This window comes from Hippoglossus hippoglossus, chromosome 15 (genome assembly GCF_009819705.1).
Source record: "Hippoglossus hippoglossus isolate fHipHip1 chromosome 15, fHipHip1.pri, whole genome shotgun sequence".
NCBI lineage: Eukaryota > Metazoa > Chordata > Actinopteri > Pleuronectiformes > Pleuronectidae > Hippoglossus > Hippoglossus hippoglossus.
Window position 1 is genome coordinate 25,046,664 of NC_047165.1, and position 18,176 is coordinate 25,064,839.

General features: G+C 41.4%; 1 protein-coding gene across 1 annotated transcript; it reads right to left on the reverse strand.

Moving 5' to 3' along the window:
* Nucleotides 1-390: 390 nt before the first annotated feature.
* Nucleotides 391-16,341, reverse strand: ctu2 (cytosolic thiouridylase subunit 2 homolog (S. pombe)). Its single transcript, XM_034609506.1, is given in 17 exon segments — nucleotides 391-771; nucleotides 1,186-1,244; nucleotides 1,999-2,065; nucleotides 2,556-2,661; nucleotides 2,989-3,081; nucleotides 5,139-5,236; nucleotides 5,467-5,558; nucleotides 7,829-7,963; nucleotides 8,199-8,252; nucleotides 8,254-8,338; nucleotides 8,793-9,034; nucleotides 9,282-9,391; nucleotides 9,599-9,659; nucleotides 10,681-10,740; nucleotides 12,637-12,715; nucleotides 15,138-15,212; nucleotides 16,120-16,341. Coding segments are annotated over 17 exon segments (1,533 nt in total). The 5' UTR covers nucleotides 16,176-16,341; the 3' UTR covers nucleotides 391-710.
* Between the last annotated feature and the right edge of the window lie 1,835 nt (nucleotides 16,342-18,176).

An 18,176-nucleotide genomic window follows, 5' to 3' on the forward strand; every position in this document is an offset into this window, starting at 1 on the left:
GCTCCTCCTGCTAAATGTTTAATCAATGAATGATTTACCAATATCTCTTCACTCATATATCACCACACTCTCTCTCTCAAAGTAGCAGTTCTGCATTTGCAAGGGAAACTCAACAACCAGTTGTTTTGTCAACCAGCTCCTCACTTTCTGCCCAAGGCAAAATCATCACGTGTGCTTCCACTTACAGTATAATCTGTACATGATGCCATACAGATCAATGAGGCAGATGATATTACAATAACTAGAGCTACCATTGAAGAAGCTGCATAACCTATCCTTATTGGAGTCTCTGAGGAATATCACCACCATGGATGGACAGAACCAATGGGTCAAGTCTGCCTTAAGTTTTTATGTGGAAGGACGGACAAAAGAAGCCTTACAACACTAAGCAATGGACTGGAGTATATTTTTGTCCCACAGTTTAGCTTTAATAGTAACTACTAGTAATGGTATTCTGTTTAAAGCCTTCACTCACTCACTCACATACACAAGTTAATAAAACAAATATATGTATGAATGGACAAATAAGACTTAACATCATGGGGAAAAAACTGGTACTTTAATTTTTTATGCATTTAAAATGTCAAACCAAAAGTTGAAAATTGTAATATTTATATTTTAAAGACATTGACTGCCTGAAGGTTGAAAAGATGTAAATTTGTCAGAGTGCACTGCTGGATGTGAACATTCAGCATCAGAACCTCCTCCTGCTAATGGCCTCCCTCACCGTCATCCAGCAGGAACTCGCTGATCTCCTCCCTCATCTTAGACCTGCACATAATAGCATAGCAACTTAGTTCCAAGCATGACAGAAGGGTTAGATTCCTGAACTTTTCACTGAAATTCAGCTTTTAGTTTAGTTAAATTATCCAAGAAAAATGTATCCAAGGGCATCTGGATTTGGTTGTAGATATATAAAACGTTTCTTGACCTGGATGATTATCAACCTTCACAGACTTAACAGCACTCAAAATCTTTATCATTCAATAAATGTACAGAATTTCTCAATGATCACAAGAGCAGTAATTGTGAGAATGTGGGTTTCAGACAAATTGTATTTCCCAAAGCAAAAAGCAAGTTGCCTAAAGAAAGTTATTTTTGGCTTCAGTAAACGACAAGTGGAGTCAAGGATGAAGAGTAATCTTATAAAACAAAATTGAAAATAAACCAAAATATTCTCCTCACCTCCTTTTCCTCCTTTGCGCCTCTAACAGGATGTACTGAGGGAGATGCTCCACTGATGACTGTTAAAGGAAAAGCAATAGCAGGAGGAGTCAGCTGGGAAATGCCTGAATTTGATATTGTTGAGTAGAGATGTGCATGTTGACCCAAAGCCTGCAGGGTCCGTGAATAGACTCGCACATCTTGGAGGGGAGCAGGTTGGCTGGCCCAAAAGTGGCAAACAGCTTTCACACTATTATAAATATCTTACAGAAACATTGACTGCAATACTAGCCTGAGGTGACTAGGACTGCTCCCTCTCCCTTATACACATTCATGCACTGGAGGGTAAGGGTGCTGTTATGCCCTGGCTGTCAATGACCTGCATGACTTAAATATAAAATATCATAAACATCAACCATACATCTCTCTATATCTTAACCATAATATCTAATTATCCTGGCCTGTCCTCGCTTATCAGTAGCAATGTCATCAGCTTATCACTGAACTAAAAGTTTTATAAAGTTCAATACATGTGTTTTAGAGTTGATAATAGAGTTCACCTATGAGTTTTTTGTGGTATCTGGAGCATTTATACTTCAGGGCCAAAATAATTAGCATTTTTGTCATGCAGAAGAGGCTACCACTAATAACATGAAAGGCTTCATCAGCAAAAACTTCAAAAACAGTAATAAAGAGACAACATGCAGTACAAGACAAAACTAGTTTTTCCAATAAAAAAATGTTACACTCATGAACGAAAACGAAAAGAACAATTGTTGGATTACAAGTGGAAATGATAACACCCATTCAGTATGTCCAGATGTTTTAACTCACCATATCTTTGATGGTCAGGTGACAGCTGTAACACAACAGGGTCTTCAGATTGGTTTTCTCTGGTTCCCTGTAATGAAAGATCAGAACAAAAATACAACAAGTGATGGTCATAGAGGTAGAGTGTAAAGAAGAAGATGACTTGATGAGTTTAATGGTCTGACTTAAAGTAGATAGTAGGATTTATCTGGTCACTGAAACAATGGAAGTCCGCTTGCTGTTGCTACAACACATTGTTTGCTGTTGCACCCCAGAAATTAAATGACTGGATGGGAACCAATTAGGAGCATGACTTTACAAAACTCATGACATTCTCATGAGCCTGAACTAAGCAAGGGGCTAATTTACAAATGTGTTAGCATTGTTGTTAATCCTGGTCTCATCAGTTGTGTATTCGATTCCTAAAGTATTAGTCAGGGCAGGGCTTTAAGAAGCGACCAGGTGCACAGCAGCAAAGATTTTAAAAGACTTCCTGTAAAGGTCCTGATTAGAACCATGTTTGTAATTTGCTTGATGACAATCACTGCCCAACTAAGATACATAAATCCCTAAAGACTTACTTGGCAGAACAGCAGCCTTCACCACTCTCTGCTCCCCCACAATCCTCTCCTCCTCCAGAGGAACAGCACGGTCCAGAGGGAACACTTGACTCGAGCTCCACTGCAGCTTTAATGGAAACACAGGAAACCAATTTTTAACGACTGACAACTGTGGGTCGAAATTCAGCTGTGGACTTTTACTGTACTGCCTTCATACCCTGCATTTGCCCTCTGCATGACTCAGAAGGCTGAAACACAGAAAACTGCTGCAGTACATCATATAACTTCAGCTGGAGAGGGTTCTAATTCAAATGAAAATGACACTGTATTCTCTACCCTACCGATGACGTCTGCTCATATATCTAAACTTTGTCAGTATTCTGTTTGAAGGATTTATTAAGAATTTTGAAAATGACTGTACCACGGAAGACAAAAGCAGAAATGTATACTGTACCAGGGTGAAGTCGATCGCTCTTATTCCTGGCAGGATATTTAGTCTGGGAGAGCTGCTCTGAGGTCAGTGTGGCCTGAAAGGATGAAGCATTCTCTGAAAGAAATGAGGGAAACAAAGGGGAGAAAAGAAGGGAGAGGACAAACAAATGAATGCCAAACAAGTCTTCACTGCTGAGGGTGCCACTACCCGGTTTAAAAATAGCTTGTTAAGAGAATCTGTGACAGTCCTTTCTCTGCACACTAGTGATCAACACGTCTGTGTACACCCACTCCGTTTGTCTTTTGCAGGCTCACAGATGTTTTATATACAGTCTGCACATATTGCATCCTGTTTAGTGAACAATAACAAATGGCCTTTTGGGAAGTATTTCTGTGTGGTTGAGTGATTACTCTGTAGATGTCTGACATAAACTTATTATAGGTGAATAAATGGGGAAATTATTAAGTTATGTTTACTATACATGACTGTGAATGTTAATTGATTGCATGTAGCTTAGAGACGATCTACATAAGGGGGGTAAACCTGTTCACACAGGAATAACCCTCTGAAAGTTTAACTGCAGTTGTCAATGTTTAAATGTGCCTGTACAATCATCAGAACCTGCAGCTTCACAGTGGGAAAAATAAAGATCTGAAAATAGACTTCAAGGGAGGGAAGGCGCAGAACAAGTTCAAAATAGCATCATCATCTCTGCTAACCTTAAAAATGGGACAGCAATGTTTACTAAATTTGATGGTAGGCTTATTACTAGGATGTTCAAAATTAAAGCGGCATGATGAATTTGTGGGATTAACGTGTTAATTTTTTTAACGCATTAACGCATCTGCAGAATGACCCGCTCCATGTACCGATACCCGCCCCGACTCACTCGCTCAGAGCGACACACGCAGTGAGATCAGAGCTCGTTCACGTGAAGCAGCCGGTCAGTGACTTTGTAGAAGAACAGTGAAACACAGAGTTTCTCTGGTCACAGCTGCTCAGTGATCAGCTGCGTCATGATCAGAGCAGAAGCTGCAGTTGGTTTGTACCGAGCTGGAGTTTCTGTGTCCTCCTCCACTCTGCTCTCACTTGAACTAATAAACACTCATCACTAGTTATCAGGACCTGATCAGCACATGAAGTAACTTAGTGTTTGTTTGATTCACTCCAGACTTTATGAGGCTGCATTTAAACATCATGAAAATGACTCGTCAACATGCTGTGCTCAGTACAACACGAGACGTGACGCTCACAGTCAGGAATGAGCGGAGCAAAACGCACACTTGATCAGACACCATTGATTCATAACCAAACACATGATAGTACGTTTGTCACCTTAATCATCCCAATCAAAAATGAACTATGAATGTGAACTGGTTCATTTTCATCTGCATGAAGTGAACTTGGAACTCGTTCTTTTTAAGTGTGAACTGGCTCAACACTGCTTCTACAGATGGGCTCACATTCAGATTTCACATTCACATTTAATTGTGTAAAGGTTTGGTTGTTTGTTTGATTTAAAAAAGAAAAGAAAAAAGTTTTATTCAACCATCCTATATTCACAAAAAAAAAGAAAAGAGCAAAGGCTAAGATGCCCCAATTGTTTAGGACTAAAAAAGTTCTAAATAACATCATCCTATGTTTGCTCAGAGGCATAGCAAAGACACAGCCAAATATTAATTATGGTGTGATATGTTTTAGTTTGATTTTATTTATTTTTTTCAATCTTAATAACTATCATTTGGACTTGTCATCAATAAATAATTTTTTTTTATATATTTGTCATTTATCTTTCTGTTGCCACAAAAATATACAGAGAAAATTGGGATTTTTAGGGCATTTAGAAATGGTGATTAATCGTAATTAATCACAGCTATCCTGTGATTAATCTGATTAAAAATTGTAATCGTTTGACAGCCCTACTTATTACACATTATTTTTATGGAAACAGACAAGCCATAGAGATTCAGGAAGAAGCTACACAATTTTAAAAGCTAAAAAAGCATTTCATGAACTCACCATGTGCAGTTACCAACAATGTTTACTGGAAGAGCAATGAAATTAACTTAACTCCTTCTTCTAAAGCCATATACATGTACATACAGTAGTCACTGCATGCTTGCTGTTATTGTCCTTACAGCAGATGATGAGATGTTTCAGAACAAACTCACCAACAGAAGTATCCAGAGCGCACACACAGAGCAGACACCTGTCAGAGCGGTCGGCTGTGGAGGAGCTCTTACATGCCGTCTGCAGCTTCTCACTGGTCCTACGAGACAAACAGCCAGTTTGTAATGACCTCATGCTTCCAAAGCTGATTTGTATGTATAGAAATTTGTACATTAACTGCATCCTAATAATAAAATAATAAGCAGTGGTTCATACTGTATACTGTTTCCAAAATACCAAGAATCCAATATCTAGTGATTATGATTATGTCCAACCACTTACACTGAGTAATTTCTGCAGAATACATGATGTTTAGAGTTTCCCACTGACCTATAGATGGTGCTGACAGTAGAGGGGAAGTCTACCTGTAGTTTAGTGACAAAGCTCTCCGTCAGTCGCTGTATACTGGCTTTTTCTGTTGTCTATAAGACACACACACAGATGCACAGAGAACACAACAGTTAGGGGATATACATATGTTCGCGAATTTATGGAATCACAGTGATTTGTTCCTTTATAGTCAGAACCTTTGCTGTGGGCATTTGCTTCAAATTGTGGTTAGGGGCTTTTTCTGTGCTTTTAATATCCTTGAGTTGTGTGTCGAACTTGACTGGACTTCACATGTAGCAAGGCTGACAGAGGCTGAAAGCTGTGGGGCAAGAAGGGCCTTGGTCAGGGAGGTGACCAAGAATCAAACTAACAGGGCTTCAGCGGTCCTCTGCAGAGGTGGGAGAGTCTGATAAAAAGGAAGACCATCTCAATAGCCGCCACCAAAAAGGACTTTGTAGTAACAAGTTTAGATGGAAGCCACTTTCAGCCACTGTCATATGACAGCCTGCTGTTCCCCATACAGTATTTAGAAGGATCAGGGATCCTGAAGAAAATTATTGTCTTGTCTGAAGAAACAAAATTTGAATCCTTTAGGTAAAGATCCAAACACTGAGTGCACTCCTCATCACCTTACTAATAACGAGGTAGAGAAGGCCTTCAAGAAAACCTTGCACCAGATTGCAGGCAACCTAAAGACTGGGTAGTAGCCTAGTTATCTTAAACACAACAATGACAGAGCAAGTAAGTGTCTTCAGGACAAGACTTAACACCACATAAACACCAGTGCAAAGACCTAGAAGTGTCAGTTCACTGATATTTCCCATATCAGAACAAAATGACGGTCAATGGAAACTAAACTCACCAACCCATTCAGGGCTGGACTCTTCACACCTGTCACATGCGTCTCAGATCTGAACCTGCTCTTAACTGGTGAAGAGAATTGTAAGCCAGTGTTGGACCTGCCAATTCAGGTGTGGTCTGGCGAATGCCAATCGGGCTGTACGGTGCTGGGTTGTGAGCAAGGTTCCCTCCAGAGGACATAAAGCAGTACAGGAACATCTGTGCCAAGTATGGATTAGAGGTGCCCAAGTCCCGATGGGAAATACCAGCTAAAATCCTGTGGGACTTTCAGATGCCAGATTACTGGCGAACCATAGTGATGGTGGACAAAGACCAGAAGAGGGGCAGGATGATAGAGTGTGGCAATCCCTGCGAACAGTTACATTGGGAAAAAGGAGCCCGAGAAGATGGAGAAGTACCAAAAGATGAAAGAACAGCTAGAACAGATATGGAAGGTGAAATGCAATGTGATCCCTGTGGTAATTGGAGTATTAGGGGTTGTGACCCCCAACTACTGGGAGAGTGGTTCAAGCAGATCCCAGTAGAACATCTGAAGCCTCTGTCCAGAAAAGCTAGTAGATACTGCACAGAACCCTGAAACTCCCAGGCCTCTGGTAGATACGAACAGAGTTTGAGGAAGACAATTAGTTGGTCAGTGTATTAATCTGTGCATTTACACATGGTCACTTAAGTTTTAATTTTGCTGAAGAAACTCAATTTCTTGTCAATTGTTCTCTTCTTGCAAAAACACAGGGATTTACAAAGCATCTGTTTTATCTGCAACAAACAACAAAGCTGCGAGATCGGCCATTGTGTCTCAGCTAACTGATGGTACGGAAGGTAAAAAGTGTCCGACTTAACATCTGTATTTTTGTACTCCTTCCCTGCAGTGGCTGGCAGATCACATCGGCCAAGTCCAACCCGAAATCACCTAAATAAAAACTAATTCATCATTCATAGAGGATCCCAGTTTGGACCAAATACTACATTTACATTCAAACTAAAAGTTAAATGATTGAACGATATAAGAATGTATCACTGGATGGCTCAGCATAGGCGGTGAATGTCTTTCATACTGTTGTATTGCACATACACAGTTCTTGCTGGTAAATGTGTTGCTATGTCTGAATAACACCAAACCCTGTCTTAATGGCAGAATCACTACCAGAAATAAGACCAGATATTGGAATGAATTATATATCTTTTCAATTGTCTTTTAAACTTGAATTAAAAGTTTTTAAGTGTCAGCCCTCCATTGACATTATAGACTACAGTCTGTTGATGTGCATGATTTTTTAATAAGGAATAATACCAGTCATCCAAATGAAAGTGGTTCCCTGAGAGCAGATGGAAGTGGTCATATAAAAATGGTGTCAGAGAGATGGTATGAATTGTTAGTAGGCTTATGGCTCTACAATGCCACTGACATTCCACCATTTAAGAAATGACCTTGCCTATAGTCAGTGTACAGAGCACTGACATTACTGTTAGGGTAATATCACCTGCCCTTGGCTGATCTTACCTTAGTGTCCAGGCTTGGTATGAAAACAGAGGCCCACGTTGAACAAATGGTTGTAGTAAAGCGATTTCTTTGGCTGAAGTAGTCCCTCATTGGCCTCACTAATATTATGTCACCATACCTGGAGTCTGAGAAACCCTGTTAAAACCACACACACACACACACACACACACACACACACACACACACACACACACACACACACACACACACACACCACACACCACACACACACACACACACACACACACACACACACACACACACACACACACACACCACATCTGTTTAACACATCATTACTAGAAGTGACTGTGATTAACAGTCAATAAAATTTTCATTTTCTCACAATCTGTCACCTAAACACATACACACCGGTGTCCTGAGCCAGCTGTGCTCCTCTGCCTAGTGATATACTGGTGAGGATGTTTAATTGCCAGTCTGGTGCAGTTGTCTCCGAGCATCACTTTTCTGTAGCCCTCAGTACGAGCTGTGTGCACCAGCAAATGCTGCCTTTGAAAAGAACATTGTGGGGTTAGAGTGGTTTGACAAAGAGCTATTAAAAAGCACTGACTGAGCTTTCATTTTGTGTTTCTACTACATCATTTTTACTAGTAAGGATAAATGCAAAATATGCACCATATTTTTTCTGCCAATACTACTTCTCTTGGCCTCTTTTGTGTCAGAGAACTTAGTTTTGACTGTGTTTTTATTTCAGTAAAGTGGTTAATAATGTTCCCATGGGGAAAAAGAATAAGCGACTTGGATAATTGGGTAAAGTCAGTACAAAATAAACAAGAGTCTGTGTTTAATTTTCTTCAGTTGTTTTTACAAACATGACAAAAAAAATAGCCAAGACTGGTGCATTATCCCAGATGAACATCTTTGGTTTAACCTGAAACTAAACACAGAAGCCCCATCTAGAATGTCTGGAGTCAAGTCCTGTAGGAGCTCATAACTGTCTGACCTTAATGTGTTCAGCAGGTCATGTCTGGCCGTCAGTGTCTTAGCTGATACAATCAGCTGCTGCAGTAACTGTGTGTGGGCCTCTGGAACCACTCGCAGTGATGTTGGGTCCTGGTCTTTTGGATTCAAACAGCTGCCACTGTTACTTTTAAGGAACTGATCCACAGCTTCTTTGTAGGCACTGGCTGGTTGTTCTGATAATGATGGGGCCATCACAACGACTGAACTGGGAAGGTCTAGAACCTAAGTGGACGTAGGAGGACACATTCAACAGTGAATTTGTATAGCATTTTTTCATCTTTTTGTTAATGTTTACAGCATAAGTATTGTGTTAAAAGGTTCAACCTCAGATTGTCCTTGTGACTTTAATGCAGTTAGGTCACAAATTGCATGTGAGAAGGGGCTTTAGATTCATCATGAATTTAATGACTGTCATCCTGAGGGGTGTAACAGACTGTGAGAAGTCAAACCTTCCTGTGCCTTCACGTACCTGTTCCAGGGGCACCACATAAAAGGGGAAACCAGTAGCTCTGAACACAGCTTGCAGCTCAGCCACCGTCCTCAGTCTCTCATCAACAGACTGACCTACAACACCACCCTCTAGGAATAACACCACACACACACACACACACACACACACACACACACACACACACACACACACACACACACACACACACACACACACACACACACACACACACACACACACACACACACACACACACACACACACACACACACTTCAGAAATGACAAGTCATAAAAATAATAACAGTTAGAGAATGATGCTCCTAATTTCATTTACCATCAATGTAGACAATGCCAGGTAAGAATCTCAACTTCTTGTGAGCATTTTGACTCAGTCCCTAGAAGGAAAAATTAAGTTTCAGTTGAATTAATATTGAAATAAAGACAAAGGGTAGACAAAAAAAGGAATGAATCTAAGATTTAAGCAACACAAATATATAATAAATAAAGGACAAGTGTTTTATAATTACATTTTAAACTTCAGGCCCACACAATATTCAAAGTTTAGGTCTAGAAAGCAATCAAAACTGGATCACAGCTTAGCAACAAGCAGTGGAGAGGAAATGGATCAAGTTATTAAAAACAACAGAATCAAATGGACTAGATGAGAAATATTAAATGGATAAATTTTAAAAGTGGTTTGCAATGGCACCTCACAGCAGGGATCTTTCTGTGCATGTTCTCCTGTGTCTGTGTGGGTTTTCTCTGGGTATTACTTCATCCCACAGTCCCAAGACATGCTGATTGGAGTTAGGTTAATTGGAGTCTTCAGTGAATTTAGGTGTGAATGATTGTTAAAGTCTGTATGTTGGCCCAGTGACATACAGACCTGTCTAGGGTGTACCTCGCACAAAGTCAGCTGGGATTGGCTCTAGCTCCCCCTGCAACCCTCAAGAAAATAAGCAGAATAGTGTTTAATGGATGTATGGATTTTTTTGTGAACCCGTTAACCTGTATGTATTAGCCAACTTCAACAATTGAGTCAGAAGCTATGGCAGAAAAAAGCATGTCCCAGCCACGTTCATCACTTTTTAGTGTCCCTTAGAATCACCTTGTGTTTTGATTATTTAGTTGTGCTGTGAGCATTTGGTTGTGAGAAATTGCAACTCATTTTAAATGCCATGCATGGGTCAAATAATTAAGATATTTTCACCATTTGCATATGTTTTGTTTAGTTGCAGAGATGTCTGCAGGCCAGTATCCAGCATCGACATCTATAGACATGTGAATTACTGGGGTTTCAAAGTTCTTTTCAAAAAGGAAAATCTACCACAACTATTAAAAATCATTTATTTTATAGTAACACCTGTGCACTGTCAAGTTCACACAAAAAGATGGACAGAGAGAAAATAGATTAACCTCTAGGACTTGACTGAGCATTGAACAGGACGAAGAACCTCCAGATACAGCCAACAGCACCTACAAGCAGAGGACACACAGTTATGGAGCTGTCCCACAGTTGTTGCCTTAGTCTATGAAAATAATTGTGTGTAACAAATTCAGAAGTTTAATTGCAGGCAGTGAACTTTGTCATGTTGTGTCAGCAGAGAACAGAGTTGAGGATTAAGTATTAAAGTCTACAAATAAAGCACAAACACACAACGATATAGAAAAGCCAGCAAGAGGGGTCCAGCAGCAAATAAAAACTTTGCATTCAAATAATCATATAGACTGATCTAAATATATTGTACATTTTAGTTTAAAGGGGACATATCATGCAAATTCCACTTTGTTAGTGCTTCTACAGGTTAATGTGGGTATCTGGCATGTCTACCAACCCAAAAACTCTGGGAAAAAAACACTTGCGCGTTTTGTTATGGTTCCTCTAAGTCAGAAACGTCATGCTTGAGCGACTCGATTGAGCTTCCTGGGTTTTGTGTCGTAACAAGGTACTGGAAGTCTCCCTACATGGTCTTGGCCCACCCCCCACCTCACGCCGGGTTTACACCGGAGGCAGCGAGGCTGCGAGGCAGCGTAGCGCCGTTCCCGAGCGCGCAGCCGCCTGGCTGTTCACACAGGACGAGCATTTCTCCGCTGGTCAGCCCGCGATTCACTCACATGTGGCATTTGTCTGGATCGTTGGGACTGGGAGGCTGCAGCAGCTGCTCGGGCGCGACCGCTCGCTCTCCCGTGCGTGAGCTGGAATTTGTGTCAGTGCCACACAGCCAGCAGTGTGGAAGACTTCCGCAGTGTTCAGCTCTACTGTACGCCGGGTTACAGTAGTTACGCCGGGTTAACACCGGATGCGGAAGCGCCGCTGCGAGGCAGCGCAGCGCCGTTCTCCAGCACGCAGCCGCCTGGCTGTTCACACGGGACGAGCATTTCTCCGCTGGTCAGCCCCATAGACTGTATATATAAGGTCAGCCCGCGATTCTGCTTTCTCCGCTTGTTGTTGTACCCGTTGAATGTCGGGGTTCGGGGGTAAATGATGGTCTTCATAGCCCCCCCCCACCCCTCTCTTTCTCTCTCTGTCTGTCTGCTTGTGTGCTTGTAGTGGATGGGCAGAGGGGGACATTTAATTATGTGATTGGGAAAATTAAAACTCCAGGACAACAGAAGGGGAATACAAAGTATGGGATGCATATTTGATAATTTATATCATATAAAATATGTAATTTATATCGTTTAAAATCATGGGGGGAGAGGGGGGAGGGGGGAGCTGGCTCATTAGCATTTAAAGGAACAGGCACTCAAAACAGGTCACTCTGTGGAGGGCTGTTTTAGACAGGGTAAAAAGGGTGCTGTTTGAAATGATCCTTGTGGTATTTTGACCAAAGTATGTTACAGACATTTCATTAAGACCCCAAGGAACCATATCAACTTGTGGTAAAATGGGCATGCTATGTCCCCTTTAATACTTTATCTACCTGACTGGTAACGTGTACTAAATTATTGTAAAGGTGAATTAGGAATTAAAAATTTAGATTGAACTGTTACTTCAACAGTTCCCTTTCTTTGTTTTACAGATATGCACCTAAAAACTCTCTCTCACTCCCAGCCCATGGGGGAGGTGAATACATATCCCGAGTTAAAGCTTCTGTCCTGTATCACAGGTGTGGAAGTTTGAGGGTTCTGCTCAGTATCTTGAGCAGTATCTTAGCTATTCCTATACTGCACTCTTCTGGACAGAGACTTCACAAGAAAGGGAAAGTAGTATAGCAACCTTTGTGGCCATTAAAGTACAGATTTCTGAGTTTACAGGGGTGCACTTGAATGGACCATGAAGTCCCTGTCAGCACCTGCATGCCTTACCATACAAAGCAATGTAAATGTAAATTTCCAAGCGTAGATCAGTGGAGTCTCTTTTTTGCTTACCTTGTCTCCAGGGAAAATTATCCTATTTTTTCCCAGCATGGCCCTGAACTTGTGAATGAAGTATTCTTTGAAACAGCCCCTAACACAAACAGAGAAATGATTTGAGTCAGGTAAACACAGTAACATCTTCAAAAGCCATGTTAAGGTTGTAAAATAATCTCTTTCAGCAATGCCCCAGCTCCAACAACACAGCTGGGAAATTCTAGCAATACCCGAGTTCAAACCAGTCCTCCCACACACCCTGTCACTACATTTTTGTTGCGTGAACACTGGTATTACTAGAACTGCTTGCAGACCTGAACTCCGGACATCCTCCTCATTTCCTCCGGAGGAGGAGATGTGTCAACGCAAATGTCTGTTTGAGAGCCTCGGCAGTTTCTAGACTTTCTTTGCCTGGCCCCCTAGTAGAAAGTCTGCAGAAAGTTAGCAGAAATGGATGTGAGAAGACAGCAGGGCATCCCCTGCTGGATTCACTTTGAGCAAGTGGGGTGTTGAAGAAGTTTCCGGCATGTGACAGACCCAAAAATATAGAAGACACCGTCGAAGATGTCAACAAAGTTTGTGGTGATAAGAGCCCGTGTCGATAAACAAATTCAAATGATCTCCGCAGCAAAATAAATAAGTTATGTCGTGCCTCTGCCTGCTGCACCACCCCTCATCTGAATTCTGAGGAGGATTTGTTGCTGTTGTGAACATGTCTGAGCAGTGCACCTGCGTTGTGAAAGGCAAACTGCAGAGAAAGTCCGGACCAAATTCTCTGGAGATCCTCCGCAGGACATGTCTAAAAATGTTTTACAATGTAAGATATTGGGTGAATTCAAACCATTGACTAGTAACGACTAAAGAACTGTAAATTCTCTTCAATTCAGTCTACTGCAGCAAAACAAAATTGTATTTGAGACAGCCTGTTATTCATAATCTGCCCTCTGTTACAATTAGGGCCCAGAGTTCAGACATGGAGGGTATTCTATCAAAGTAGCTAAATTAACCCTGGCTTAACTGAAAAGGTCCCGCTTGAATCAGCTTCAACTTCAGGTTTAAGCCGTTCAACTAACACAATTCAGCCAGGTCTAATCAAGGCTAATTTTAGCCAGGCAAGTCTTGTGTTGGGCATGTGCATGCAGCCCTGAATAATTGATTGTAGAAAAGAGGATGCTATGTCCCCAAAAGACACAAAAACCTGTACGGTGTATTTTCCTGCAGCAGAGCAACTGGTGATCAAGAATTCAAACTCATACACTACTCAAATGAAGGGAACACTTAATCGTTACAGTTTAACACCAAGTCAGTTAAACCTCAGGGATATCAATCTGTCCACATAGGAAGCACAAGTCATAATGAATCAGTTTCACCAACAGGAGCAATGGAGAGGCAAAAGCAAGACAACCCCCAAAGAGGGAATGGCTCTGCATGTTGTGGCTACAGACAGCTGCTCTCTCCTTATCCTTAATAATAATGATAATAACTTGAATTTATATAGCACCTTTCAAGAGACCCAAGGACGCTTTACATGTCAGTAGGGAGGAACAAGAATAAATTAAAGTATTTTAACAAAACAGGCAAGAAATAGACTGAGCACTATAGCTTCTTGACTGATTCTTCTCTAGGTTTGTGTTCTGCTAGTGTCCTTGACTGGTAGCATGAGGCGGTATCTGCAGCCCGATCAGGTTGCACAGGTAGTCCAGCTCCTGCAGGAAGGCACATCCATACATGTGGTTGCAAGAAGGTTTGCTGTGTCTCCCAGCACAGTCTCAAGAGCATGGAGGAGATACCAGGAGACCGGCAGTTACACAAGGAGAGCTGGACCGGGCTGCAGAAGGGCATCAACCCAGCAGCAGGACCGGTATCTGCTCCTTTGTGCGAGGAGGAACAGGAGGAGCACTGCCAGAGCCCTACAAAATGACCTCCAGCAGGCTACTGGTGTGCATTTTACAGATGATGCCTGTCACATGTGACAGGCATGAAAGCGTCGTGGTGAACGTCATGCTGCCTGTAAAATCATCCAGCATGACCGGTTTGGCGGTGGGTCAGTGATGGTCTGGGGAGGCATATCCTTGGAGGGTTACACAAACCTCCATGTCAAGCCAACGGTACCTTGACTGCTGTTAGGTACCAGGATGAAATCCTCAGAGAGATTGTCAGACCTTCGCTGGTGCAGTGGGCCCTGGGTTCCTCCTGGTGCAGGACAATGCCCGGCCTCATGTGGCCAGAGTGTGTAGGCAGTTCCTGGATGACGAAGGAATTGATGCCATTGATTGGCCCTCATGTTCCCTTGACCTAAATCGAATTGAGCACCTATGGACGTTATGTTTCCTTAACCCACAGATACTTAAAATAGCACTTTACTAATCTACACAGATTGACACAGTGCTTTTGGCCGTTTGCAGTCAGTTTACTCACAGCCTCCAAAACTGCATCCTGAGTTTGTGTCACATGAACTAACAATTGTTAGTTGTTACTTTACACAGCAGGTGAACAGTGCAGAGTGCTGGATGCCTTACCTGCAGAAGGTATCTCCTGCTCGGATGACCACAGCTGCACTCGCCTCTTTGCATTTAACACATTTCTTGAAAACACTGAATAAATGGAAGAAGAACAGACATCTTAATCATGAATTCATATGTTATGACATGTTTTTGCTGACATTTATAAACAAACATGAAAATGTAGGTGTAACTGACAAGGATGCCCCAGTAGCTACACAACAGCAGTAATGGGAAGCATCTACAATGAGCATTTCATCTCATGGTTTAGATTGCTTTTACTTTTAATGCTGTAGGTCTTTCTTTTTAGTCATTATCTTATTGTCTTTTTTATGTTTTGTTTAAACCAAGATAGGACGTGACATTTAGCCACAGCCAGATTTATAGCACACATGTATTGAGCCTCTATTATTTCCAGATTGTTATTGAGTCTTGTGCATACATGTGATTACACATGACAGCTTTATCATTGGTCCAGAGTTCTTGTGACTAAAGTAAGCGAACATGTTTTTTGTTGGATGCGGGGAGCTTTCATGTATCCTCCACTCATTGCTTCTATATTAAATAAAGGTGGATGTTCCCGATGATCAGTAGGGTTGAGTCATCTGAGAATGGAAACAGTGAAAGTAAAGTGGCCCATAATGTGTTATCATGAACTGGTTTAGCTAACAATGGCTGGCTGGATAACGTATACATTGTTCCTGTGTAACTGGAATGCTATCAACTCTGGTAATTCGGGGGTGACGTCCTTACGAGCTCGAAGGTGTAACGGAGCGCGGCATAAACAGCGCTCACCAGTTATACTGGAGCAGCGTCAGTGAGGACTGTATGAATGTAAGTGAGAATGGTCAAACTGTGCTGCAAAGCGCTTTGAGTGGTTATCCAGACGAGACACGAGACCAGTCCCGTATAAATACAGACCACTTGCTACTACCAACACAAGTGAACGGGACACATGACGAGCACAGCGGATCAGTGGTCCCCCAATGTAGTTCCCTACCTGGGCACCTCCGCGCGGTCCAGCCCATCATGATAGTCTTCATCCACCTGGCACATTGTGAAGCACGTGATCTGCTGCTCGTACACGAAAATTGTTGTTGTAAAAAGGTGGTGGTCATTACACTAAATTCACTTTTGGTTGTCAAGCGCCAACGTCACGTGCCTGCAACGCGGCACTTGTTGATGACGTAAATGAAGAACTTTATCTTCTTCTTCTTCTTTTTCTTTTTCTTCTTCGTCTTCTTCTTCTTCTTCTTCGTCTTCTTGTTTGACGGCGGTTGGCCAATAGCTTTTAGGTGTATTACCCCCACCTTCTGGATTGGAGTATATACCAGACATTCCGTCGTTTACTAAAAATCTGATAATTGCCCTGTACCCTACAACTAAATGCTCCACTGTTTCTAGTGACTTGAATTGCTGTCCTCTGTTTGTAGCATGTTCAGCATGGTTGTTCATAACTTTTTATGTACTATTCAGACCACTATGGTCAAGTCTTGTTCTCTCGTTCCCTATGTTTCTTTAAATAGGCTACTATAATAATATTGGCCCTTCTTTTCTCTGTCCCACTCTTCCTGCCATTTCTTTTTTCATTTCTGACTTGATTATACTTTTAACCTCAGTCTTGCAATGTTTTGCAATATTATCATATTTACATCTCTTATCTTAGTTGCTCCTTATGTGTATTTATCTGCCAGCTCATTTCCAGTAAAAACTGAAAACTTCACTGAAAGTTAAATGAAGTTTGTTTTTTACCCTCTTAATTCCAACTAGCATTCGGGCTAATGCTAAATGTAAAGGACTATGCCTAGTCCACAATGCATGACATTTGCTCAGGAGGTAGAGCACTGACCAGAAGGTGCGAACCCCAGCTCCTCCAGTTTGCATGACGAAGTTTAACTGCATGAAAAGTGCTCTATGAATGTATGTGTGAATGGGTGAATGTGAGTTGTACTCGAAAGTGCTTTGAGTGGTTGATAAGATTAGAAAAGCATTATATAAAAAAATCCATTTAGCATGATGTTTTTTGATGTCAATTCATACATACACAATCAAGAACTGACCTGATCAGAACAATGTAAATAGTTTTCAGAGCAAACCTATTTGGTTCCCACTCTGCCCCTTAAACATCTGATAATATTCATGTCTCATAATATTCAATATCTTTTTACATTTCCCTGTCATTCTTACAATGTGTATTTTCCATGTAAGCTTCTTGTTGAACCAAATACCCAAGAAATATAAATAAGTTCTCTGCATGTAGTTTTGTATTGATTTCAATATCTACTTTGTTTTTTGTAAAAAAATACGACCTTTGTCATTTCACCTCAAAATTTAAAACCCATTCAAGTGTCCATGCCCCACTTTTGTCATTTGCCTGCTCCAACTTCTTTGTTATATACTTCTCTTTTCCACATCACCTCATCACCTGCTAATAATGACATGCCAGTAGTCTGATCTACATTTCATATATCATAATTCATTTATTAAATAAGTTATGGAAATATATATTGAGAACAATATTGGACTTAATATGCTACGTTAAGGGGTTCCATTTTCTACCAAGTAATTATTACTAAAATCTTTACCTACGCTTGCTGAAATCATCATATCATTTAAAACCCTGTGTGGAGGTGAGGGGGCTGGGAGAGCACCCTCACCTGCTCATAGAGGATCAATCAGCGCAGGTGAGAGCTGTTAGCTGATTGGTCCTCGTGCTTAAAAGGCAGCGTCTGCGCTGCCTCATGGAGGACCGCGGAACTCAGAGACTCAGAGACGCGAGGAGACAGAGACGCCCGGACAGACGCCCGGACAGACGCCCGGACTGAGCTTATGTTTGATTTCAGTTTATGTTTGGTGCTTTAATAAAAGATGCTTAAAAGCAACCCGTGTGTCTCTGGCTGTGTGTGGGAGAGCCCCGTGGCAAGGAGCATTGTCACACCCTGTTAATCCATAATTTTAAGTAAGTACATTTTATTTATAAAGCACTGAAGAATTTAAAATCAATATTACATTGTATGGGTAACCAATGAAGATTGGCCAATGGTTGCAGCTGAGACA